General features: G+C 39.2%; 2 protein-coding genes across 5 annotated transcripts; both read right to left on the bottom strand.

The window, feature by feature from the left end:
* Nucleotides 1–497: 497 nt before the first annotated feature.
* Nucleotides 498–1,454, bottom strand: LOC125147075 (olfactory receptor 143-like). The gene has a single exon (XM_047824047.1). The coding sequence runs from the start codon at nt 1,428–1,430 to the stop codon at nt 498–500; it is 933 nt and encodes a 310-aa protein (XP_047680003.1). The 5' UTR covers nt 1,431–1,454.
* Nucleotides 1,455–8,519: 7,065 nt separating this feature from the next.
* On the bottom strand, nt 8,520–17,660 carry LOC125147073 (olfactory receptor 8B3-like). Of its 4 annotated transcripts, none has more exons than XM_047824046.1 (2): nt 17,650–17,660; nt 8,520–9,453 (listed from the first exon to the last, which is right to left on the bottom strand). In XM_047824046.1, exons 1-2 carry the CDS (start codon nt 17,658–17,660, stop codon nt 8,520–8,522), a joined length of 945 nt encoding a protein of 314 aa, XP_047680002.1. The 4 variants fall into 4 exon arrangements, with proteins under 4 accessions (XP_047680002.1, XP_047680001.1, XP_047680000.1 ...); XM_047824045.1 differs by lacking the exon at nt 17,650–17,660 and adding an exon at nt 15,638–15,648; XM_047824044.1 differs by lacking the exon at nt 17,650–17,660 and adding an exon at nt 15,300–15,310.
* Nucleotides 17,661–27,101: the final 9,441 nt, after the last annotated feature.

Consider the following 27,101-nt stretch of genomic DNA (forward strand, 5'->3'; position numbering starts at 1 on the left):
TTTCTGGAAATTTTTACAAATGTAGTATCCACAATTTTTCTCATGCCTTCTCTGTTTTAATGCAATTATAGGTAATAAAACCCTTGAAACAGGTAAGTTCTCTGTGTAACTGTTTCAGAGAAAGCAAAAAAAAAGAAAGAAAGAAATGAACTCGTAAGATAGCATACTACCTGATGGCTTACCCTGGATGGGAAAGACAAGAGAAAAACTAATAGGTAGAGTTAACCTTAAATAGGAAAGGTTAGCCTTGTGTCTCCAACTGATAATGGTGAATAAAGATCAGTTTGGGGTCACCTTAGAACTGAGGATGACCCTCAAGTCCAGGAATAGGCCCAAATGGTTACATTAAGTGACAAGAGGGGAAAAAAGGGAAACTAAGGTAGAAATCCTGCCCAGAAGACTTTATAAAGGTAAGAGGAAGGAAAAAATAAGAAGAGGATGAAGAAGACCAGAGAGCAGACAAAAAGACATAGTAAAGGAGACATAGATGGTTCTACTCAGTTTGTAATTCTCTTCAGGGTTTTCTTCAGAGCAAGTTTGATATCTTTATTCCTGAGGCTATAAATGAAAGGGTTGAGCATGGGTACCACATTGGTGTAAAACACTGAAAAAAATTTCCCTTGGCTCACAGACCCAGAAGATGATGGCTTGACATGAGTGAGCAACCCAAATCCATAGAACAGGCCAACAGTTACTATGTGGGAGCCACAGGTGCTGAAGGCTTTGGGCCAACCCTGAGCTGATGAGATGTGAAGGATATTGAAAAGAATCAAAAAATAAGAAATAAAGATAATGAGGCTAGATGCAATGACAACTGAGCCCACAATAACAGAGATAACCAGCTCACTGGCATAGGTACTGCTGCAGGAGAGCTGGAGGAGGGGAAAAATGTCACACATGTAATGGTCAATGGCACTGGAGTCACAAAAGATCAGCCTGATCATGCACCCTGTGTGGACCATGGCACCAGCAAAACCCATCACATATGAACCAGACATCAGCAGAGAACAGACTTGAGGGGACATGGTAATGGTGTATAGCAGAGGTTTACAGATGGCCACATAGCGATCATAGGCCATGGCTGTCAACACATAGCACTCAGAGTTGACAAAAAAGCAGAAGAAAAATAACTGAGTCATGCATCCCATTAAGGAGATGATGTTCTTGTCCGAAATAAAGCTCATCAGCATTTTTGGGGTAGAGACAAATGAATAACAGAGATCAATCAGGGACAGATTGAAGAGGAAAAAGTACATGGGGGTGTGAAGGTGTGAATTCAGGCAAATTAAATTAATTAAGCTCAAATTGCCCACCACAGTGACCACATAGTTCACCAAAAACAGAAAAAACAGAGGTAGTTGGAGTTCAGGTTGGTCTGTTAATCCCATAAGGATAAAGTCAGTCACAGAGGAGTCATTTTCCACAGCCATTCACTTCACAGGTATGATCTGCAGGAACAGAGGTAGAAGCTGACATTAACAATGGACCCTCACTCTTTGTCTCCAGAGGTAGAGATGCATCTGCTGGCTTACAAGCTCAAGGTTATATAAAGACACATGCAAGGAATCCAAGGAGAAAGACTTCCTATGATTATTCTGAATGACTCCTCATTTTCTCTTCTAATCCTACACATGCTATTTGTGCAGAAAGAATGCTGGTAGACCCCCAATGTCTCTGCACATCATTTCCTCCCTTCTCCCCAGTTTCCATTCAGGATTAAGGCTGACAAGAGCAATAAATTAATAAATTGGTGTTGTTCCCCACAACCCTTGACTTGTGCAGTCTGGAGTCTGAAAGAAAATTATCCAGACAAATGTAATTCAACCCTCACCTTCGCTTTCCAACGTTTATTTATTTTTGGGACAGAGAGAGACAGAGCATGAACGGGGGAGGGGCAGAGAGAGAGGGAGACACAGAATCGGAAACAGGCTCCAGGCTCCGAGCCACCAGCCCAGAGCCCGACGCGGGGCTCGAACTCACGGGCCGCGAGATCGTGACCTGGCTGAAGTCGGACGCTTAACCGACTGCGCCACCCAGGCGCCCCATCACCTTCGCTTTCCTAGAGGCCTCACTGCTGCTGGACCTTATGGCCACTTCTACTCTACAGTCCTGAGGGGTCAAAGTTTCTGACAAGGAAAAAGGCAATATCCATCAGTACACCCTAGGTCTTTGACAGGCTAAAAGAGGCATTCTGGAGAACAGGCCATGCTCTCTATTTGAGAATTTGTCCAGAAGTCCTCTTCACTTGCAAGAAGGAAAACAACCTTATTTGAGCTCCAAAACAATTGACTCAAATGGGAATCTATTGCATGACCTGTAGTTCTGGGGAAATTGATTAGAATCACAGAAGATTTATTCTCTCCCTCATTATTTCCTTCCAAGTTAAATGAGTCCACTGAGGATAGACATTACTGAGCCTACGTTTATATCCTGTGTCATAGACCTAATGTTGGATCCCTTAAGACTCCACGTTCTGCTCAGTTTATATTTTCACAATAGACATTCTTAACCCCCAATTCAGAGGAAGGAAGTGCGTCATTTCCTTTATCATCCCCTGGAGTCTTTGCACAGTTCTAAGAGGAAAATCTGGGCATGGTCACTTGCCATTTCTAGCATTTTCCTAAAGCCTCTGGGATCCCATAAGCAAAACATTAAATCATAGCTTTAGCCCTGTCCATGTTTGTGGATCTCACTCCTGTAAAGGGATATTCTAGCAAAGTGGTTGAGAGAGTGGGAGTGGGCCCTCAAGTGAGACTGAGTTTAAGTCTGGGCTTTAAAGTCCTTAATTATGAGACTGAAGGCAGTGATAACTTCTCCGGCCCTTGTATGTATACTTTTATATTTACTTATACCTATGTATATCTATAAAATGAGTTTAGTAAAGAGCAATCTCATAGGGATTGCTGTGAGGATTAAATGGGTTAAATCATACAAAGTATCAGAAACATGCCTGACACATAAAAGGGGCCTGATAAGTGTTGGTACCCCTCCCCTGTTCCCAATCCATATTAATCATATCAAGGTTTTTCAACCTTGGCACCATTAACATTTTGAACAAGATAATTCTTTATCGTGAGACCATCCTACATATTGTAAGTTGAAAGCATCCCTGGCCTCTACCCATTAGATGCCAGTAGTATCCCCAGCACCAGTTGTGACCAGCAAAATGTTCTCCAGACATTGGCACAAGTCCCTGGGGGTGGGGGTGGGGGGGCAAAATCACTCATTTTGAGAAATGTGGACCCATATGTAGATCTATATCTACATATATATGCATTTCTTCCTTAAGTACCTCTCAGAAAGCTCTATCTTATGTCCATTATGTGCCACAAGCACAAAGTTCCCAAAACTGAAGTTAGCATTTTCTTTTTTTTTTTTTTTTTTTTTAATTTTTTTTTTTTTTTAACGTTTATTTATTTTTGGGACAGAGAGAGACAGAGCATGAACGGGGGAGGGGCAGAGAGAGAGGGAGACACAGAATTGGAAACAGGCTCCAGGCTCTGAGCCATCAGCCCAGAGCCCGACGCGGGGCTCGAACTCACAGACCGCGAGATCGTGACCTGGCTGAAGCCGGACGCTCAACCGACTGCGCCACCCAGGCGCCCCTGAAGTTAGCATTTTCTTACGATTTCCATTGCTCCTCCTCCAGATCATCATTTTCACCATCATCCAAGGCAACTAGTCTACAAACTAAACTGAAGCAATTTCCTCTCACTTGCCATCTTCGTCCAGTCTCCAAGTCCCAGAGAATCCAACTCCTTGAAAGGTTTGGTCTTCCCTCTTACACAGCTTCTGCATTCTCTCGTTATCTCAAATTCAGATTACTCTAACAGTTTTCTAACCTGGACTCCTACAGAAGATAAGAATTTGGAACTTTTCTACCCCCTTTCATCACTGCACATTCGTGCACATTCTCTTCTTGGTCTCTATTCCTAATTCCTACCGACATATGGCTATAATCATAAATTATCTGAGTTAATGCCATTTTAATCCATTCTGTCACATCCGTGAATTTCAAGAAGAAATAGAGACAAGTTGCTTACGTTGTCTTCTGTCTTTAACCCGAGTCCTCCACTGCACTTCTAGGATCACACTAAGTCCACAGGAACCTGGAGCCTGGAGTTTAATGTTCCAGGTCTTGATCAGTTATATTCCACCCAAAGTAGATGCTACATGAGGGCTAAAACTCCATAAATAGACTTTCTCTTTATTTTAGAGATTTTACTGGCTCATTTCATTTAATGAACAATTTTTTGAGCATTTAGACTACAAGACAGAGTGAACACGAACAGAATGAGGTATAGGCCTTGACCCTATGATTTCTCAGTATATTAGAGAGATAACCAAGGAAACTGAGATTTGTAGCACTATTAGTTATTGTTAGCCAGTCACAGTGCTGGATTCTTTATCCACCTTCCCTCATGTCACCTTACACCCACCCTCTAAATCAGGCAGGAGGGATTAATTGCTGTTGCAAGGTCAAAACAGCAACTGCCAGAGAAAGATTCATATTTAAATGGCTATGAATCCAAAATTGATTTATTTTACCACTACATAATTGTGTGGTAGAGGTGATATACACAATTTTCTAAAGCGTACATAAAGACTCCTTCAAATTAAGTGACAGAAATTCAAGTCAAATTTATCTCGATAAGCCAGCCTGTAACACAGAAGTGTGTGAAATTGGTGAATTGAGAACACACATGGCTTCTTGTGTGGCTGTACAGGACCAAGTCCTTCATGGGTATGTCTCTCTTCCCACTTTTTGTTCTGTTTAATTCTACTCAGTTTTAATCCCAGATGGGTTCTCCCCATGTAGTGAAAAGAGAACCATCAAAATCCCTAGATTTAATCTTACCAACTCAGTAACTCTAGGGAGAAAAGAAAAATGTTTTTTTAATAGTTATGGCAGAAAAGACAAGTCAAATGCCTATTTCTGACTAATCACTGCCATTGAGATTCGGCATGTGCTGATTGGACAAGACAATGTCTCCTAACGTGAGCAAATCAATCCATCAAAATCACATAAAATGAGTTACCCGTATCAGACAAGGTCCAGTCAGAAAAACAAATGGCATAATATGTGCTTCCTATAGAGTATATTTAAAACAAAGAATTGGTTTATACAGATATTGCAAGGGGGAAAGAGAAAAAAATTGAAAAATATAAAGACTGTTAAACTACAGAAAATATTAAACTACAAAAAAGTATAAAGACTAGTAAACTATAGAAAATAACCATTTTCACAACTGGTGGAACACATAGAAAAGGAAGAATAACCAGATTCTGGAATCTCAGAGGAGCAGCTCTATGGGATCGGTGCTTGGATGAATGGAAACCCGACAAGTGCTTAAGCTGCTCAGGATACACACAGCCCATGCACTGAAGCAAGGGAGGGCAATACAGTTGCCAAGGGAGTGTTGTCCAGCTACTGACTGTGCATCTAAGGAGGTACGGAAAGTTAAGTACATTTCCATGTGCTTATTGGCCATTTGCATGCCTTTCTTTGGGATGTATCTTTCAAATCATTTGCCCATTTATGAAATGGCCTTTTTATTATTGAGGTATCTCTTAATTTTTAACTTGTTACATATTATGGTTACAATACCTTTGTCAGGTATACGTATTGTAAACATTTGCCAAGTCTGTGGCTTGCCTATGAATAGTTTTCTGATAAACAGATGTTCTAATTTTAATGAAGTTTATTTTGTCTTTGTTTTTTTTTCTTTTGAATGTAGTACTTTCTAGAGTATGTCTAAGAAATCTGTGCCTACACCAGCATACTTTTCTATATTTTCTTCCAGAAGATTTATTTTTAAGCTTTATATGTGCGGTTTGATATATTTAAAATTAATTGTTGTATATGGTGTGAGATAGAGGTCATTTAATTGTTTTCTCATGAATAGTATTTCCAGCATCAATTTGCTTAAAAGATTTTCCTATCCCTATGGATTTACTTTGCTGCTTGGTCAAAAATCAATTGACTGTATAAGTAAGGATTTCTCTCTGAACCTTCTATGCTGTACCATGACTTATTTATCTATCTTTATAACAAAACCAATCTGTCCTCATTACCAGAGCCTAAATATAAGTGGTAAAATCAGTTAGTGTAAATCTTCTGTGTCATCTAAAGTTCCCCGAGAAGCAGATGCCAAGGAATAGTTAGACCTGCAAGACATTTATTGTGGTAAATGCCTGAGAAGGATAAAATGGGAAGGAGAAGGAATCAATGATAAAGGCTTTCAGACTGGGTTGAAACCTCAACACCTAAGAAAGAAGGAAGAGAAGGAAGGACAGGGTAGGAAAATGTCAGCCTGAAGTGCAGTTCTAAAAATTCTCTGTTAGGATGACAGGAAGTCCCTAAGCAAAGACTGCCTATCAGAAGACGCCATGTTACGCAGATATTGGCCAGCTCCTGTCTGACCCATCATGCTCAGCCATCGGCTGAGCTCTCAGAGTGAGCGTGGACTCTGCCTGAACATGATGGTGAATCCAAAGGAGTATCAGCTATAGACTATTAGTCAACAGTTCTCCACACAGCTGGTTCTCTTGAAGAGGAGCTCTCTATGACTGCTACAGTCCACTCCCCAAAACAAAATATGTCCCAGTGTTCTTTCTTATTTATCTATTATTGTTATTTTATTATATTTTATTAATTATTGTTTTAGCAATAAATTTATTATTGTTGTTATTCAAACAAGACAATCCAATTCAACAAGCATTTCTTGCCCTCCCAATGTATCTGAAATTCTAAATATACTAATGAGAAAACATGGAGAGATAGCAAAATTGAAGGAAACAGCATCTACTATAAATATTTATTTTCTTATTGGTGAGACAAAGTGCTGTGGTCAAATGTTGAAATCCTAACCCCCAAACATGATATTAGAACGTGGGGCCTTTGGGAGGTGCTTAGTTCATTACAATGGAATTCTCATAAGTATGATTTACACCTTTCAAAGAAGCTCCATAGAGGGGCGCCTGGGTGGCTCAGCTGGTTAAGCATCCAACTCCTATTTCAGCTCAGGTCATGGTCTCATGGTTCATGAGTCGAGCCCCGAACTGGGCTCTGTGCTGACCGTGCAGAGCTTCCCTGGGATTCTCTCTCTCCCTCTCTCTGTCCCTCTCCCACTCTTTTCTCTCTCTCTCAAAATAAATAAATAAACTTTAAATCAATCAATCAATCAATCAATCAATCTCCATAGAAATCACTAGTTCCTGCCACCATGTAAGGATGTAATGAGAGGTGTGTGACCTAAAAAACTGCTCTCACCCATTTGTGCTGGCACCCTGATCTTGGACTTACAGCCTCCAGAGCTGTTAGAAATAAATTTCTGTTGTTTGTAAGCCACTAAGTCTGTGGTATTTTATTATAATAGCCCAAATGGACTATGAGACAGGTTTAAGGAAGGTCACAAAATGTTGCTAGAAATAAAGTTTATTATCATTAATATATACCCTTTCTTCATGATAAATTTCATTAAATAAGTAAAAGTGTTTAACATGTTTCTCCCAATGTGCAATATGTTCCTTTAAGTGATAAGTAACAGACTAGTCATACACCAACCACCCCCCATATTTGGATCCTGAGATACATATGTATTATTCCTTTAATCATATATATTAATGCTATATTTGGCAATATATGTATTCACTTCAATTTAAATGAACTAGACTGTTTGAGGCTCTCAAAAGCTGGTGGTGTACAGAATGCATTTTGCCATTTTCAATGGGAACAAGAAAGAACAGAATGGTAAAGGGAAAAGTTGGTGAGAAAATAGAACAAAATGCAAATATCAGAGGACTTGATTATACTTTAGGCCATATACTCAGTTTGTAATGAACACATTTCATTGAATCCTCCTGCCTATACCAGCAATAATATGGAGAAGAATAAGAATGTTTCTTTAGTTTTTGGCACTTCTGTGTTTAAGAGAGATAACTGTAAATTCAACTTTCTGTGACTTATGAAGCTTATCATATTTGTTCAGATTAAGAATAGCTTAGAGACAGAAACAGTATGAAAAGAAAATAGCCAGTATATTTTTTCTTTTTATAAACATGTTACTAGTTATTTAGTAAACTGGTTTCAGTTACAGAAATACAAAAGCAAACAATGAAACAAAGTAGCTATAAGGGAAATGTTAAGACAGGTCTATTAAAACACAGATACCACAATCTGAAGAAACAACATTTATAATGAGCAAAACCTCTTGAAAAACATAATAAAAATTTTAAAATTGAATTTCTTGGGGTACCTGGGTGGCTCAGTCGGTTAAGCGTCCAACTGGTTCATGAGTTTGAGCCCCACCTCATGGTAAGCTCATGGTTCATGAGTTTGAGCACCACCTCTGGCTCTGTGCTGACAGCTCAGAGCCTGGAACCTGCTTCGGATTCTATGTCTGCCTCTCTCTTGGCCCCTCCCTCCCCTTCTCACACTCTGTCTCTCTCTCAAAAATAATTATACATACAAAAATTTTTTTAATAAAAATTGAATTTCTTTATGTTATAATTTCTAATCAGAACATGTTTATCCTTTGTATTTTAAACAATGCTTTCCACAATGTAACTTTGATATCCTTGTTTCTCAAACTGTAGATTAAGGGATTAAGCATGGGCACCACATTAGTGTAGAAAACTGAAGAAATTTTTCCCACGTCCATAGACCCCGGAGAAGAATATTTAAGATACATGAATGCTGCTGAGCCAAAGAAAAGAGAAATAGCAATGATGTGAGAACTACAGGTACTGAAGGCTTTTGATCGTCCTTGAGCAGATCTGATATGAAGAATGCTAGTGAGGATAAAGACGTAAGAAATCAGGATGGTAAAACTGGGTACTGTGATATTAATTCCCACGACTATCAGAACTACTACCTCGTTGACATAGGTGCTGCTGCAAGACAGTTGGAGGAGAGGAAGAATATCACACAGGTAATGGTTGATGACATTAACACTGCAGAAGGTTAGTCTGAGCATGCACCCTGTGTGGGCAGAGGCTCCAGCAAACCCCATCATATATGCAGCAACAGTCAGCAAGGCACACACCTGATGGGACATGGTTACCTTATACAGCAACGGATTACAGATGGCCACGTAGCGATCGTAGGCCATTGAGGTCAACATATAGCATTCCGAGATGACAAAAAAGAGAAAGAAAAACAGCTGAGTCATGCAGCCAACATAGGAGATGATATTCTCCCTTGATACAAAGTTCATCAGCATCTTGGGGGTGAAAGCAGAAGAGTAACAGACATCAATGAAGGATAGGTTGAAGAGGAAGTAGTACATGGGGGTATGGAGGTGAGAATTTAGACTAATAAGAGTGACCAAGCCAATGTTGCCCACCATGGTGACAATGTAGATCACCAGAAACAGAAAGAAGAGGGGTTGCTGGAGCTCTGGACGGTCTGTTAGGCCAGCAAGAAGAAATTCAGTCACTAAGGACTCATTTCTAACCAGTATTCTTCTCTTCAGAAATCTGTGAGAACAGAAGAAACTTTCATTAATAGAGACCCCAGCTCTCTCCTTCCTTACATGCTCTTATTTATGAGAAGACTCAGACCAGCAGAAATCGAATAAGTCCCTTTGCTTCACAGGGTCCAAATGGACTGCACACATAGCCATTGGCATTAAAATCACTCTGTCTTTTGTTGCATGAGTATGTGACAAACAGCTATTCCTGTCTTTACTAGAAGATACAAGAATGGAGTAGCTGAGGACTAAACCCACCTAAACCTCAGAAGGGAGGTATCCCCCTTCTCTCCCTCCCACTCATCTGATCCTTCACTTCCTAGTTCCTACTCAGATTTCCATTACCTTACCAGATACTTCAGTTCCCCAGTGATGACTAACAAAAAAAGAGAAACTTCTGCTAGAGTAGAGATCATTCAGATATTTTGCTTCCTAGAAGGAAGTCTCTCAGAGTCTACAGGGTTTCCAGATCTTTCCCACAAGAATCTACAAAGTCAACTGATAACACTTATTGAGGAGACCCTTGGTAGCCCAAGACTTATATTTAACCATACATCAGGTGTTTCTACACATTCTCCTCCTTTGTTCCATCCTAGCTGGACAGAGAATGTAAAAGGAAGGTGGATGTGCTTCCTTCTCTTTGTAGGAGGGCACAAAAGAGAAACATAATTTGGATGTTGATTAAATTAGTTAGGTTTGTGAAAATGTAGCAAGCTGTATACTTAGGACATTTAAACTTTATTGTATGTGTATTTCAGCTGAAATAGCATATTTCAGCTAAAAAATATTTTTAGGAAAAAAACAAATCTTTTCCTCTGATGTTTCTATTTTCTGGACATGTCACTTGGAAGTGCTATAGCTCTCCTGCTACTAGACTGAGGATGAAGCCAACACAGGAAGGGTGTGCTAAGAATAATGCAGGCAGTGGATTAAGGGCTGCATACTTCGGAATTTCTTGCTATTCAAAATAAGTGCTTTCCCCCATTTTTCAGCAACAGAGTGAGAGAAAAATGGAAACTTGCATAACTCACTCTCCTTCCATTGAGATAACTCAGTGCTGATTCTTCGTGAGTTTCACCTCCACTTCCCTGTAAGAACTGGCTTTTATGATGTCACAACTGAGCAGATATAGATAGTCACAGGATCTTCTTCCTTTACTGGCAAAAGAGCAATAGCATAGATCTCCCAGACTGAATGTTCCAGGAGTCAGCCTGAGAAGTAGATCAAACTTCTAGTTATAAATTTACTAAGAGAGTTTGAAGGGAAACCACACAGGTGACACCTGACCCATCATGACATAGAGCACAAGGCTTTTGCTTAAGGCTTATAATTCTTTTAGACCTCATTAGAAATACGGTGTAGGTCTTCCCTAAGATCTCCCCATCATGATAAACTCTGCAGGGAAGAATCTGATGTCTGAGTTTACACACTAATTGTAACCGTAAATGTTAATTTCCCAACAGGGATTACATATTCCCTAGGTTTTAGGAGAAAGGGTCCTCTGCTGTCCCTTAGAAGGATGCATATAAATAGCGTCACTGAAAATGTCACTAATTATCATTCTATGTAACCCAGTTCTAGTCAGAATTTATACACATCTCCTAAAGTTTATTTATTATGCTTTTTTAATATTTTGAGAATTCTAAAATAATCATTAAGCATATTTTATAGACACAGCAAAAGGATACTTTTGTTTTCAGATATTATTGTTTAAATAGAAAGTAATTTGATAGAATAACAACTCATTATTCTATGAAATGTTACTTTGCGTTGTTCTGACTCAATATGGCTTTGCTTTCCACATATTAAAATTAAATCTATAAGAAAAATCACTGGTAATAGGTTTCCATCTTAAGAAAACACAATTTTAGAATTCCAGAGTATATATTAATTTCTCCTTATGCTTGTGAGAAGATATCTAAAGTTTACTTTCAAATGAATATAGATTCACAGAGAATTATAAAAATAACGTCGAGATTTCCTGGAACTCCAGATTCCTACCTACATCTCCAACAACTGTAGTATAATAGCAAAACCAGTAAACTGACTTTGGAACAATCATGTTAGGTAGAATTTAGGACTACAGATGTTATTCAGCTTTCAGCAGTTTTACATGCACTGAGAGTTTGTGTTGTGTGTGCCTGTGTGTGTGTGTGTGTGTGTGTGTGTGTGTGTGTGTGTGGAGATCAATGCAATCTGATCCCTTGTACAGATTCGCCACCACAATTAGGACACAGGACTGCTCCACCAGCTATTCTACCCCTTTACAGCCAAACCCAACCCCTTCCACCTGCATCTGTCTTCCGGCAACCACTGACCTGTTCTCCACCTCTTCAGTTGATTCCTTTAGAGAACAATAAATGAAATCATATAACATGTAACCTCCGAGATTAGTGTTTTTCACTAAGTACCATGTCCTGAAGTCCATCCCAGCTGTTGTATGTATCAGCGGTCTGTCCCTTTCATTGCTGAGTAGTATTCTGTATTTTACAATTCAAGTTTATTCAACCTTCTGTAGTAACTTAAGATTTGGGTATTGGGAGGCACCTGGGTGGCTTAGTCCGTTGAGCTTTCAACTCTTGACTTCAGCTCAGGTCATGATTTCATAATCGTAGGATTGAGCCCTGCATCAGGTTCTGTGTTAGGTGTGGAGCCTGCTTAAGATTCTCTCTCTCTCCCTCTTTCTCTTTCCCTCTGCCCCTTCCCCACTCACACTCTCTCTTTTAAAAAAAAAATCTGGGTATTGATACAAAACTAAATCTGTTTTATTCATGGAAAATGTTTCCGGGACAGGAGCCAGATGACAGTTGAGACTGGTTCAACTAGGAATTCTCTTTAAGCTAACCTGAGTCAAGGCTTTCATTCTTCCTCCTCTAAGAATAGTGGCTGAAACACCCAGAATTTAAATAGGTCTTATAACCAGTCAAAGACAAGGGGGAACACAGTGTATGTACCAACATTACTCTTTCTGAAAGTGTACCTTAGTAGTCACAATCAAATAGTCAGGAAAAGGCATTTGAACATAATGCAAATTCTATTCGCTACAATTTCTTATTCATTCAATCTCAGAAAATGTGTATTTGAGTTTCAGAGTTGCAAACCCATACGCCTTTGGGAAACCAATTTATCAACCAGGGTACAGTGTTTATGTACAGGTTTTTTTGTTTTTACCCTTGCAACGTATAGTCAAGTGTTTCTGTCACAGAAAGAAGTTATAAGTGTACAAAAGGGGGAGTCTAGAATGAACTATGTGGTGCTAGATTAGCACCACATAATATACATCTTAATACACATATTAAGATACATAGATTCAAAAAGATAGGTAGATAGACAGATAGATAGATAAATAGATAATAGACAGATAGATACACAAGCATTTGAATACATACACGTATTTCCTATCTCTCTCCACTAAAAGGGCCTATAAGCAGTGATACCCTAGTAAAAATGAACACATCCGGGGCGCCTGGGTAGCTCAGTCAGTTAAATGTCAGACTTCGGCCAGGTCATGATCTCACAGTTTGTGAGTTTGAGCCCCGTGTTGGGCTCTGTGCTGACAGCTCAGAGCCTAGAGCTGGCTTCAGATTCTGTATTTCCCTCCCTCTCTCTCTGCCTTTCCCCTGCCTGTGCTGTCTCCCTCTCTCAAAAATAAATAGACATTAAAAGAAAATTTATTTTAAAGAAATGAACACATCCAACACCCAGACCTTCGTTTCTTAATAACATTCTCTGATAATAACTGGGCACCTTGGAGAAATGATTCATTTTGGGGATGAACCAGGGAAATCACAAAATGATCCTGAAGCATCTTTTAAAAAAGAAGACAGAGTCATGGCAAAAGTTTACATTATCCAACCTGGGAGCTCTGAAGGAGCAAAGCTGGACCTATTTGAACAACAAAATAATTACATTTGACCCTTGAATCACATGGGCTTAAATATATTAGAAAAAAATTTTGGAGTCTTTGACAATTTGAGAAAACATTTATTTTATTATAAGAATACAACATATAATACATATAACTTACAAAATATGTATTTATCAACTGTTTATGTTACCAAGAAGGATTGCAGGAGCGCCTGGGTGGCTCAGTCGGTTAAGCGTCCAACTTCGGCTCAGGTCGTGATCTCACAGTTCGTGACTTCCAGCCCCACGTCAGGCTCTGTGCTGACACCTCAGAGCCTGGAGCCTGCCTCAGATTCTGTGTCTCCCCCTCTCTCTGTCCCTCCCCCGCTCACTCTCTCTCTCTCTCTCAAAAATAAAAGTAAACGTGAAAAAGAATCTTAAAATAAAAGACAACTCTTCAAGAGAAATTGAGCTGTATGAAAGATTCATTACGGTGTCTTTATTGAACTCGTTTTATCTTAATCAATAAAAACCTTGAGCTTTGAACTCACTTCTCTACTTATTACAGATACTTCAGCAGCAATCGGAAGCATCACTGACTTGATATGTGTGAGCTCAATTTCTGCTCAATGATTCTCTGAGTACTTGAATATGTTGATGCAGAATGATCTCTCAGATTTCAGACTTAAGAAACTGAATAATTTTTTTTTTAATCTCAGTTGACTGACATCTGATTCCAGCCAAGATAGAATACACCATTGCTCCCTACTCTACCCTCTTAAACTAAAAAACCCTGGGCATAACACAACAAACATAGGAAGACTTTGAAAGGTAAAAACAAGACAGACTTCCATGGAGTATGGGGAATTGAGGAATATGGCTGGTGAGTTCCTTGGGTTGTTTTTTGCCCTGATGGTACATTGAACAAGCCTGCAACCCCAAACTACCAAAGACAGACCCAAAAAGTTTTCCTCTAACCAAAGAAATGGGGGGGGGGGCGGAAGGTAGTCCAGTAGAACAGAAAACATTTTTTATAATATCCACCCAACAACAGGCAAAAATTAAATGACAACCTGCCTAGCAACCCATGTCAGAATGGCCAAGCAGAGAGCTACATGTCTACCCTCTGCTTGAGGGTAACAGGAAGTACTCTGATTCCTTCACAGGGGTGATGTCAGCAGGGCCATGTGGAGACTGAACTGCTTATCCTCTGGCTGGAAATAGGAAGTGGCAACCTGATGCCCCCACCAGCACAGTGTTAAAGACTGGGCAATAATCTGAACTCCCTTCCTACTCAGCAGCAATTAAGTTGAACAAAATGATACTAATTGGCACTCTATATTCCCTGATGGTATAGAGTCAGTGGGGCCAAGTGGGGAACTAGTTTCCATCCCACCCAACAGCAGTGATGTGAAACAAGACTATACAAGATAGTGCTAGTCGTCATACTCAGTCCCAATTCCTCCTGCTGTCAGTGGGTTCATCAGGGAACTAAACTTCTACTCCTCACCCAGCAGCAATGAAGCGCTGTCAGTAACTGTTCCATTCTAGCTAAGGTGCTGCCAAAGAACTGAAGTGGGAGTTGAATTTCTTTTAGGTTTATTTATTTATTTTCGGGAGAGGGAGAGAGTGAAAGAGAGAGAGAAAATGAGCAGGGCAAGGGCAGAGAGAGATGGAGAGAGAGAACCTCAAGCAGGTTCCATCCTGTCAGTGAAGAGCCCCACATGGGGCTTGAACTCACAAACCGTGAAATTGTGACCCGAGACAAAATCAAGATTCAGATGCTTAATCCACTGAGGAACCCAGGTGCCCCAGTGGGAGCTGAATTTTTATCCCACATGTCAGTAATGAGGGGGATACAAGTCAGCAACCCAATGACACTGGAGGGACATTCAGGGCTCGGCAGGGATCTGAATATCCAGAAGCATCTGAATCTGCACGCTATACCTAAGCAAGGTGACCACTAAAAAAGAAAACCACATGAGATCCATAGTCTCACAAACTAATATACAAAATGTCCAGGGCACAACTGAAAACCATTCATCATAGCAATGACAAGAACCACAACCACCACTTGAAGATGAAAAGAGAACCAACAGATGCCAATATAGAGATGACTCAGATGTTACAACTATTTGAAAAGAATTTTAATACAGTAAACAAAATTGTTTCCACAAACAATCACAAATACTTTTTTTTAATTGTTTTTAATTTGTTTTTGAGAGAGCATGCAAGCAGGGAAGAGGGACAGAGGGAGAGAGAATCCCAAGCAGGCTCCAGATCAGCACAGAGCCTTATGTTGGGTTTGATCCGGCAACCCTGGGATCATGACCAGAGCTGAAACCAAGAGTCAGAAGGTCAACTAACTGAGCCACCAGGCACCCAAATTACAAATAGGCAGATTATATCTTTTAAAACACATTATAAAATAAAATATGTTAGCAGAGAGATAGAAAATACTAAAAAGAGCCAAATGGGACTCTTGCTTCTGAGAAGAAGGAAATGGTATATTTTTTCCTTATTCCTCGTACAATTACAACTAAAAACCCTACACATTATATAAAAAAACAAACATAAGAAGATTCTTAAGGGTAGAAAGGAGGAGACAGGCTGGTAAGGGGACTGAAGACTCACGGTCAGTTCCCTGGATTACTTTTGTCTCCTATGTCCCAAATTTGAAGGAGTTGGCAATAAAAATTTTCAATAAGCACAGATATTTTTAAAAATTGAAGTTGACAGGCCTGCCTCCCTCCCGGTGCTGCAGGGCCCCTCCTGCAGGGGACCACTGAGAGCAAAATGAGCTAAGCCTGCCCCTCCTGCCCCTGTGCACCTTGCAGATCCACCCCAGCTAATAGGTCCTTGGCCAGATCCCATCAAAGCAGCATCACAACCCTGGCACTGTGCAAGCAGTCCAGACAGGGGTCACACCACTCCACTGCCCTGCCCCCGGGAGAGGGGAAGATAAGGTACACACCAGTCTGACCATGGTCCCAGCAGTGGGCTGGAGACAGACATCAGGTCTGACTATGGCCCCGCCCACCAACACAAGTTACTCCAGACAGCACAGGGGAAGTACTCTGCAGTTCCACGCCACCCCAGGGACTATCCAAAATGACAAAATGGAAGAACTCTCCGCAAAAGAAACTCCAGGAAGTAGCGACAGCTAACGAATTGGTCAAAAACGATTTAAGAAATATAATGGAACAAAAATTTAGGATAATAGTCATAAAATTAAACGTTGGGCTTGAAAAAAAGTATAGAGGACAGCAGAGAACCTATTGCTACAGAGATCAAGGGACTAAGAAATAGTCATGAGGAGTTAAAAATGCTATAAATGAGGTGCAAATAAAATGGAGGTGATCACAACTCAGATTGAAGAGGCAGAGGAGAATATAGGTGAATTAGAAGATAGAATTATGGGGGTGACTGGGTGGCTGGGTCGGTTGAACATCCAACTTCAGCCCAGGTCATGATCTCACAGTCCGTGAGTTCAAGCCCTGCGTTGGGCTCTGTGCTGGCAGCTCAGAGCCTGGAACCTACTTCGGATTCTGTGTCTCCCCCTCCCTCAGCCTCTCTCCTGCTCGCACTCTGTCTGTCTCTCTGTCTCTATCTCTCTCACTCTCAAAAATAAACAAACATTAAAAAAATAAAAATAAAATAAAATAAAATAATGGAAAAAGGGGAAGCTGAGAAAAAGAGAGATAAAAAAAATCCAGGAGTATGAGGGGAGAATTACAGAACTAAGTGATGCAATCAAACGGAACAATATCCATATCATAGGAATTCCAGAAGAGGAAGAGAGAGAGAAAGGGGCTGAAGGTGTACTTGAACAAATCACAGCTGAGAACTTCCTTGATCGGCATAAGGAAAAAGGCATTGAAATCCAAGAGGCACAGAGAACTCCCTTAAGACGTAACTTGAATTGATCTGCACAACATGTCATAGTGAAACTGGCAAAATACAAGGATAAAGAGAAAATTCTGAAAGCAGCTAGGGATAAACACTCTCTAACTTACGAAGGGAGACCCATAAGACTAGTGGCAGACCTATCTACTGAAACTTGGCAAGCAAGAAAGGAATGGCAGGAAATCTTCAACGTAATGAACAGAAAAAAATATGCAGCCGAGAATCCTTTATCCAGCAAGTCTGTCATTCAGAATAGAAGGGGGCATAAAGGTCTTCACAAACAAACAAAAACTGAAGGAATTCATCACCACTAAACCAGCCCTACAAGAGCTCCTAAGGGGGGTTCTGTGAGTGAAATGTTGCAAGGACCACAAAGTACCAGAGACATCACTACAAGCATGAAACCTACAGACATCACAATGACTCTAAACCCATAGCTTTCCATTAATAACACTGAATGTAAATGGACTAAATGCTCCAACCAAAAGACATAGGGTATCAGAATGGGTAAAAAAACAAGACCCATCTTTTTTCTGTCTACAAGAGACTCATTTTAGACCTGAGGACACCTTCAGATTGAAAGTGAGGGGATGGAGAACTAGCTATCATGATACTGGAAGTCAAAAGAAAGCTGGAGTTGCCCTACTTATATCAGACAAGCTGGACTTTAAATCAAAGGCTGTAACAAGAGATGAAGAATGGCATTATATAATAATTACAGGGTCTATCCATCAGGAAAAGCTAACAATTAAAAATGTCTATGCACTGAATACGGGAGTCCCCAAATATATAAAACAGTCACAAACATAAGCAACGTTATTGATAAGAATGTGGTAAATGCAGGGGACTTTAATACTCCACTTACAACAATGGATAGATCATCTAGACACAGGATCAATAAAGAAACAAGGGCCCTGAATGATACATTGGATCGGATAGACTTGACAGAGATATTTAGGACTCTGCATCCCAATGCAACAGAATATACTTTCTTCTCGAGTGCACATGGGACATTCTCCAAGATAGATCACATACTGGGTCACAAAACAGCCCTTCATAAGTATACAAGAATTGAGATCATACCATGCACACTTTCAGACCACAAAGCAATGAAGCTTGAAATCAACCACAGGAAAAAGTCTGGAAAACCTCCAAAAGCATGGAGGTTAAAGAACACCCTACTAAAGAATGAATGGGTCAACCAGCCAATTAGAGAAGAAATTAAAAAATATATGGAAACAAATGAAAATGAAAATACAACACTCCAAACGCTTTGGGATGCAGCAAAGGCAGTCCTGAGAGGAAAATACATTTCAATCCAGGCCTATCTCACAAAACAAGAAAAATCTCAAATACGAAATCTAATAGCACACCTAAAGGAAATAGAAGCAGAACAGCAAAGACATCCCAAACCCAGCACAAGAAGATAAATAATAAAGATCAGAGCAGAAATAAATAATATAGGATCTAAAAAAAACTGTAGAGCTGATCAATGAAACCAAGAGTTGGTTTTTTGAAAAAATAAACAAAATTGACAAACCTCTAGCCAGGCTTCTCAAAAAGAAAAGGGAGATGACCCAAATAGATAAAATCATGAATTAAAATGGAATTATTACAACCAGTCCCTCAGAAATACAGACAATTATCAGGGAATACTATGAAAAATTATATGCCAACAAACTGGACAACCGGGAAGAAATGGACAAATTCCTAAACACCCACACACTTCCAAAACTCAAACAGGAAGAAATAGAAAGCTTGAACAGACCCACACCAGCAAAGAAATTGAATCAGTTATCAAAAATCTCCCAACAAATAAGAGTCCAGGACCAGATGGCTTCCCTGAGGAATTCAACCAGACATTTAAAGCAGAGATAATACCTATCCTTCTCAAGCTGTTCCAAAAAATAGAAAGGGAAGGAAAACTTCCAGACTCATTCTATGAAGCCAGCATTACTTTAATTCTATACCAGACAAAGACCCAGTAAAAAAAGAGAACTACAGGCCAATATCCCTGATGAATATGGATGCAAAAATTCTCAACAAGATACTCTCAAATCAAATTCAACGGCATATACAAAAATTATTCACCATGATCAAGTGGGATTCATTCCTGGGTTGCAGGGCTGGTTCAACATTTGAAAATCAATCAACGTGATACATCACATTAATAAAAGAAAAGAGAAGAACCATATGATCCTGTCAATCGATGCAGAAAAAGTATTTGACAAAATTCAGCACCCTTTCTTAATAAAAACCCTCGAGAAAGTTGGGATAGAAGGAACATACTTAAACATCATAAAAACCATTTATGAAAAGCCCACAGCTAATATCATCCTCAATGGGGAAAAACTGAGAGCTTTCTCCCTGAGATCAGGAACACGACAGGGATGTCCACTCTCACTGCTGTTGTTTAACATAGTGTTGGAAGTGCTAGCATCAGCAACCAGACAACAAAAGGAAATCAAAGGCATCCAAATTGGCAAAGATGAGGTCAAGCTTTCACTTTTTGCAGATGACATGATATTATACATGGAAAGCCCGATAGACTCCACCAGAAGTCTGCTAGAACTGATACATGAATTCAGCAAAGTCGCAGGATCCAACATCAATGCACAGAAATCAGTTTGCATTCTTATACACTAATAATGAAGCAACAGAAAGACAAATAAAGAAACTCATCCCATTCACAATTGCACCAAGAAGCATAAAATACCTAGGAGTAAAACCTAACCACAGATGTAAAAGATCTGTATGCTGAAAACTATAGAAAGCTTTTGAAGGAAATTGAAGAAGATATAAAGAAATGGAAAAACATTCTGTGCTCATGGGTTGGAAGAATAAATATTGTTAAAATGTCAATACTACCCAAAGCTATCTACACATTCAATGCAATTCCAATCAAAATTGCACCAGCATTCTTCTCGAAGCTAGAACAAGCAATCCTAAAATTTGTATGGAACCACAAAAGGCCCCGAATAGCCAAAGTAATTTTGAAGAAGACCAAAGCGGGAGGCATCACAATCCCAGACTTTAGCCTCTACTACAAAGCTGTCATCATCAAGACAGCATGGTATTGGCACAAAACAGACACATAGACCAATGGAATAGAATAGAAACCCCAGAACTAGACCCACAAAAGTATGGCCAACTAATCTTTGACAAAGCAGGAAAGAAGATCCAATGGAAAAAAGACAGTCTCTTTAACAAATGGTGCTGGGAGAACTGGACAGCAACATGCAGAAGAATGAAACTAGACCACTTTCTTACACCATTCACAAAAATAAACTCTAAATGAATAAAGGACCTGAATATGAGACAGGAAACCATCAAAACCCTAGAGGAGAAGGCAGGGAAAAACCTCTCTGACCTCAGCCGCAGCAATTTCTTACTTGACACATCCCCAAAGGCAAGGGAATTACTAGCAAAAATGAACTATTATGACCTCATGAAGATAAAAAGCTTCTGCACAGCAAAGGAAACAACCAACAAAACTGAAAGGCAACCAACGGAATGGGAAAAGATATTTGCAAATGACATATCAGACAAAGGGCTAGTATCTAAAATCTATGAAGAGCTCACCAAACTCCACACCCGAAAAACAAATAATCCAGTGAAGAAATGGGCAGAAAACATGAATAGACACTTCTCTAAAGAAGACATCCAGATGGCCAACAGGCACATGAAAAGATGCTCAATGTCACTACTCATCAGGGAACTACAAATCAAAACCACACTCAGATATCACCTCACGCCAGTCAGAGTGGCCAAAATGAACAAATCAGGAGACTATAGATGCTAGAGAGGATGTGGAGAAATGGGAACCCTCTTGCACTGTTGGTGGGAATGCAAACTGGTGCAGCAGCTCTGGAAAACAGTGTGGAGGTTCCTCAAAAAATTAAAAATAGACCTACCCTATGACCCAGCAATAGCACTGCTAGGAATTTGCCCAAGGGATATAGGAGTGATGATGCATAGGGGCACTTGTACCCCAATGTTTATAGCAGCACTCTCAACAATAGCTAAATTATGGAAAGAGCCTAAAGAATGGATACTCTTTATCTTTTCTTGGATAAAGAAATTGTGGTTTATATACACAATGGAATACTACGTGGCAAGGAGAAAGAATGAGATATGGCCTTTTGTAGCAACATGGATGGAACTGGAGAGTGTTATGTTACATGAAATAAGTCATACAGAGAAGGACAGATTCCGTATGTTTCACTCCTATGTGGATCCTGAGAAACTTAACAGAAAACCATGGGGAAGGGGAAGAAAAAAAATGGTTAGAGAAGGAGGGAGCAAAAACTCCAAAAAACAGAACAAACTGAGTGTTGATGGGGGGTGGGAGGGAGGGGTCGGTGGGTGATGGGTATTGAGGAGGGCACCTGTTGGGATGAGCACTGGATGTTGTATGGAAACCAATTTGACAATAAAATTTCAATTTTATAAAAAAAATTTCATAAAAAAATTTCATAAAAAAAAAATACCAAAGATTCTCACACTAATGGTCATTTACCTAAGTTGTTAGTGCCTGATACAGCATGTCTGTTTTCAGCAAAAAAATCACAAAGCCTGACAAAACACAAGACATAAAAGCACAGTGTGAAGAGACAATGCAAACCACAGAAACAGAATCAAATAAGAATCAGATATAGAAATTATGAAACAGGAATTTTAAATAACTATAATGAGAATGTTAAGGGCTTCAAGGGAAGAATAGATAAAATACAAGAATACTTGGGTAATATAAGCAGAGAGATAGAAAAATATCAAAAGAAAATACTGGAAATAAAAGGCACAGTAACATAAATGAAGCATTCCTTCTATTTGCTCATCAGAACTCAATGCAGTTTAGAAAGTGAGCTAAAGACAGGTCAATAAAAAAGAGTCAAAAATAAAACAAAACACAGAACATAACAATAATTTTGGAAAAGTAATTTGGAAACATAATTTCAAAAGTGAAAAATAGGGGCTCCTGCGTGGCTCATTTGGTTAAGTGTACAACTTCGGCTCAGGTCATGATCTCACATTTCATGAGTCTGAGCCCCCCATTGGGCTCTGTGCTGACAGCTCAGAGCCTACAGCCTGCTTCGGATTCTGTGTCTCCCTCTCTCTTTGACCCTCCCATGCTCATGTTCTGTCTCTCTCTCTCTCTCAAAACTAAATAAACATTTTTAAAAAGTGAAAAATATACATAATTAAAATATCAGAAGGATAAGAGAGTGGAGCAGAAGAAATTCTTGAAATAATAATGGTCAAGAATTTTCCAAAATAAATAACAGACTTTAAACCACAAATCCAGGAACTCAAAGAATGCCAAGCAAAATAAATTCCACACTCACACATGTAGGTCTATCACATTCAAATTGCAGAAAATCAAATACAAAGAGAAAATCTTGAAAGAAACCAACAGAAAAAAACAACATTTGACCTACAGTGAACAAGGATAGGAATTACACAGTGGAAGTCTCACCAGAAACCATGCGATCAAGAAAAGAGTGGAATGAAATGTTTAAAATGTTAAGATAGGGGCGCCTGGGTGGCTCAGTCGGTTGAGCGTCCGACTTCGGCTCAGGTCATGATCTCACAGTTCGTGCGTTCGAGCCCCACATCGGGCTGTGTACTGACAGCCCAGAGCCTGAAGCCTGTTTCAGATTCTGTGTCTCCTTCTCTCTCTGCCCCTCCCCCGCTCAAGCTCTGTCTCCCTCCGTCTCAAAAATAAATAAACATTAAAAAAAAAGATTTAAAAAAATTACATTTAAAATGTTAAGATAAAATCCCCAACCTAGAATTCTATATCCAATGAAATTATGCTTCCAAAGTCAAAGTGAAATGATGACTTTCTCTAACAAAATATGAGAGAAGGTATTTCCAGCAGACCTGCCTTGCAAGAAATATTAAAGTTTTTTAAGCAAAATGAAAATAATGTACGTCAGAAGCTTGAATTGACTTAAAGGATAAAAGAGCATTAGAAAAGGAATAAATGGAGGAAAAATAAAATATTCAATTTTTCTTACTCTTTTTTTAACATTTTATAATTTTTTTAATGTTTATTTTTGAGAGAGAGAGAGACAGAGACAGCCCAAGCGGAGGAACCAGGGAGGGACAGAGACAGAGAGGGAGGCACAGAATCCGAAGCAGGCTCCAGGCTCCGAGCTGTTAGCACAGAGCCCAACGTAGGGCTCACACTCACAAACTGCAAGATCATGACCTGAGACAAAGTCAGATGCTTAACGACAGAGCCACCCAGGCGCCCCTAATTTTTCTTATTCTTAATTTATCTAAAAGATAACTGTCTATCTTATTTTACTTTTTTTTTAATGTTTATTTATTTTTGAAGGAGAGAGAGAGCGTGTGTGCACCAGTGTGAGTAGGGGAGGGGCAAAGAGAGAGGGAGATAGAGGATCTGAAGCAGGCTCTGCACAGACAGCAGAGAGCCCGATGCAGGGCTTGAACTCACGAACCGTGAGATCATGACCTGAGTCCAATTCCGATGCTTAACCAACTAAGCCACCCAGGCACCCCAGTAACTGTGTATTTTAAATAATAATGGTTAACAACACAATGGTGATGATAATGTGGATCAGTGAAATGAATAACAGCAATGTTATAATGCGCAGGTGGGAAGAAGCAGAAATACTCTGAGGTAACTGCATTACACATGAAGTGGTAGAGGGTTTGAAGGTGAACTTAGGTTATCTTAAAATGTGTATTGTAAACTATAGGAAAACAAGCATAAATATATATATATAATTTATATATAAATAAATAAATTTATATAAATAAATATATACAAATATATTTAACTGAACATTATATACACATATATATGTATATACATATACATACATATATGTATATGTATATACATACATATAAATAAAGAATGTGTGCACAGGCAGAAAGCAGTTATAAACAGATAGCTATTAATGCAACCACATTAATAATCACCTTAAATGTGAATGGTTTAGATATATCAATACAAAGATGGAGATTTTCAAAGTCAGTAATAAAAGAAACCCCAACTACATGCTGTGTATAAGACATTCATTTTAAACATAAATACTGAGGTTAAAAGTAAAAGAATGAAGAAACATATACCATGCTAACACTCAAAAGAAAGCTGGAGTAGCTATATTAATTTCAGTAAAAAGACATAAGAACAAGGAAGCTTATCAGGGACACTCAATCTTTATTTAATTTAATTAAAGAGAGATATTACCATAGAGATTAAGCCGGCAGAAGTCACTAAGGATAATATTACCTGACCAGCAAATCAACTTGATTAATTTAAATTTACAGAATTGGGAGATTAAATGACATCCAACAGAGAACGATACACATTTTTCTCAAACTCACATAGAACAGGGAAAGGGTTTCTCTCTTCACCCAGAGTGCTGATGAAACCAGTGTAGCTTGGATGCCTGGGGTCAGCTTAAAACGAAGGAAAGGAGCCAGCAGCTTGGTTCAGTGCAGATCACTGAGACTGGCTTCTCCCCCAGAAGGAAGAGGGGTGGAGCATGCCTCCGGGGTCCCAGCCTTTCCAACACTGGTCCTATCACCTGGGTTCCAGTCAAATGTGCTCAGAAAGCCCTAACCCTGGACACACATAAAAATACTCACTTCCTGCCATCTTGATGAACATCCTTTTTGATGGAGTCTTGGAATTCAAAGTGAATTAAAGAGAAGATTCAAATAGAGATGAGTGAGTCTTTTTAGTAAAAGTAAGTTTGATAGGTATGCCTTTTTGACTATCAAATTTGATACAGCTGTATTTAGTATTAAACAAAACATTTATACCATGAATCCAACTCTTTTAAAAAATATTTCATAGTGTTAAAAAGAAAACCACAGGCCTCAAATAGTGCCACTTATACGGAGTTCCCAAACCAGGGTCTAATACCTAATCTAATTGCAGTTTCAACCTCCCCCAGAAAGGTAGTCTTAACCAGGCAGTCAGGAATTTTTCAATCGGTGCCAATGCATCTTCCACATGGGCCTTCTCTATTCCCCAAAGAAAGATGAGTGCACTATAAGATCCCCTAGTTTAACCCCTAAGGGAAAACCACCTTGCCTGGAAGGAACAACCTTTTTTTTTTTTTTTTTTTTTTTTTTATAATACCTTTCTTGCCCCACACCCCTTCCATAAAAATCTTCCATTTTTAAATCACTCCTGGGTACCTGGGTACACTCCTCTATTTGCTCTATTTCATACTGCCCAATTCATGAATCATTTAATGAAGCCAATTAGCCAGTTAGATCTTTAAAATTTATTCAGTTGTGGGGCGCCTGGGTGGCTCAGTCGGTTAAGCGGCCGACTTCAGCTCAGGTCACGATCTCGCAGTCCGTGAGGGCTGTGAGTTCGAGCCCCGCGTCGGGCTCTGTGCTGACAGCTCAGAGCCTGGAGCCTGTTTCAGATTCTGTGTCTCCCTCTCTCTGACCCTCCCCTGTTCATGCTCTGTCTCTCTCTGTCTCAAAAATAAATAAATGTTAAAAAAAATTTTTTTTAATTTATTCAGTTGAATTTTTTTATATATAGCATATGGTGTATTTTTGTTACCTAGAATATTTAATAAATACTTTCATGATTAGTAAATTTCATAGATTTAGTAAATATTGTATATATTAGTTTGTTGGGGCTTCTGTAACAAAATGCCACAAACCAGGTGGCTTACAGAACAGAAATGTATTTTCTCACAAATCCTTAAGTCCAAGATCAAGGTATCAGTAGGTTTTTTTTTTTCTGAGGCAACACCCCTCGACTGACAGATGGCTATCCTTTCCCTATATCCTCACATGGTCTTTCCTTGGTGTGCACACATTCATGCCTCTGATGTCTCTCTGTGTTCAAATCACCTCTTATAAGGACACCAGTCAGGTTGGATTAGGGCCCATCCTAATGGCCTCATTTTAACTTAATCGCCTCTTTCAATACCCTATCTCCAAATACAGTCACATTCTGAGGTACTGGGGGTTAAGGTATCAGCACATGAATTTGAGTGACACAATTCAGCTCATAACAACCATTACTAACCAAACAGGGTAAAGACAGTATGGGAACTTATTGAAACTTCAATGTCACCATTTTAAGACATGTTCTGTATACTAAGAAACAGGCGGCCAACTATATAGTGGCATGATGATCATGTCCCACTTAGAACTTCTATTTTATACTTAATGAAAGTATTCTTCTAGAAGTTTCTAGACATTGACATTATGAAGAACTCATACCGCCTTCAGTTACATTGTTTTGCATGTTATGCTGTTCTTTTGCGTGTATCTCAGTAATGAAATATGATCCAGCTTCATTGACTTGTATCTTATTTTCTTAGGGCCTGTAAAATTCTTTTGTTGTTGTTCTGTAACAAACAGATAGGATAGACAGACAGGTGGATGGATAAATGAAACTGTAACCACTCCACCAATGAAGTATATCTGCTTAACTATTTTTGAATTTACACCCACTGTTGTTTCCATATCTTTCTGATCTTTCTGTGTACATGAAAACTTTATACTTCAGTGCTATATAATAATAATAATGGAATTGAAGTTACAGTTATAAACACTGTAGAATTAAATTTTTACATAATACGCATACTTAAAACTAGAGAATTTTAAATGGCAATTAAGCCCATACATGTGTTACCAACAATTCCAATACCATCGCAATGACAACAGCATGAACAGTTATGATCAAATTTGCACATGCATGAGCAATGACAATTGCATCACAATTGCCACAAGCCAACAACAAAGGTAAGACAGCACTGATTATAAGATGGATACTAATTTCAGGGATGTGTACATCTTAAGAGTCGCTGGAGTGTGATTTTTAAAACACGAAAACTATGTAGCATCTTTCTTTTTTTTAAC

The sequence above is a fragment of the Prionailurus viverrinus genome, chromosome D1 (assembly GCF_022837055.1).
Source record: "Prionailurus viverrinus isolate Anna chromosome D1, UM_Priviv_1.0, whole genome shotgun sequence".
NCBI lineage: Eukaryota > Metazoa > Chordata > Mammalia > Carnivora > Felidae > Prionailurus > Prionailurus viverrinus.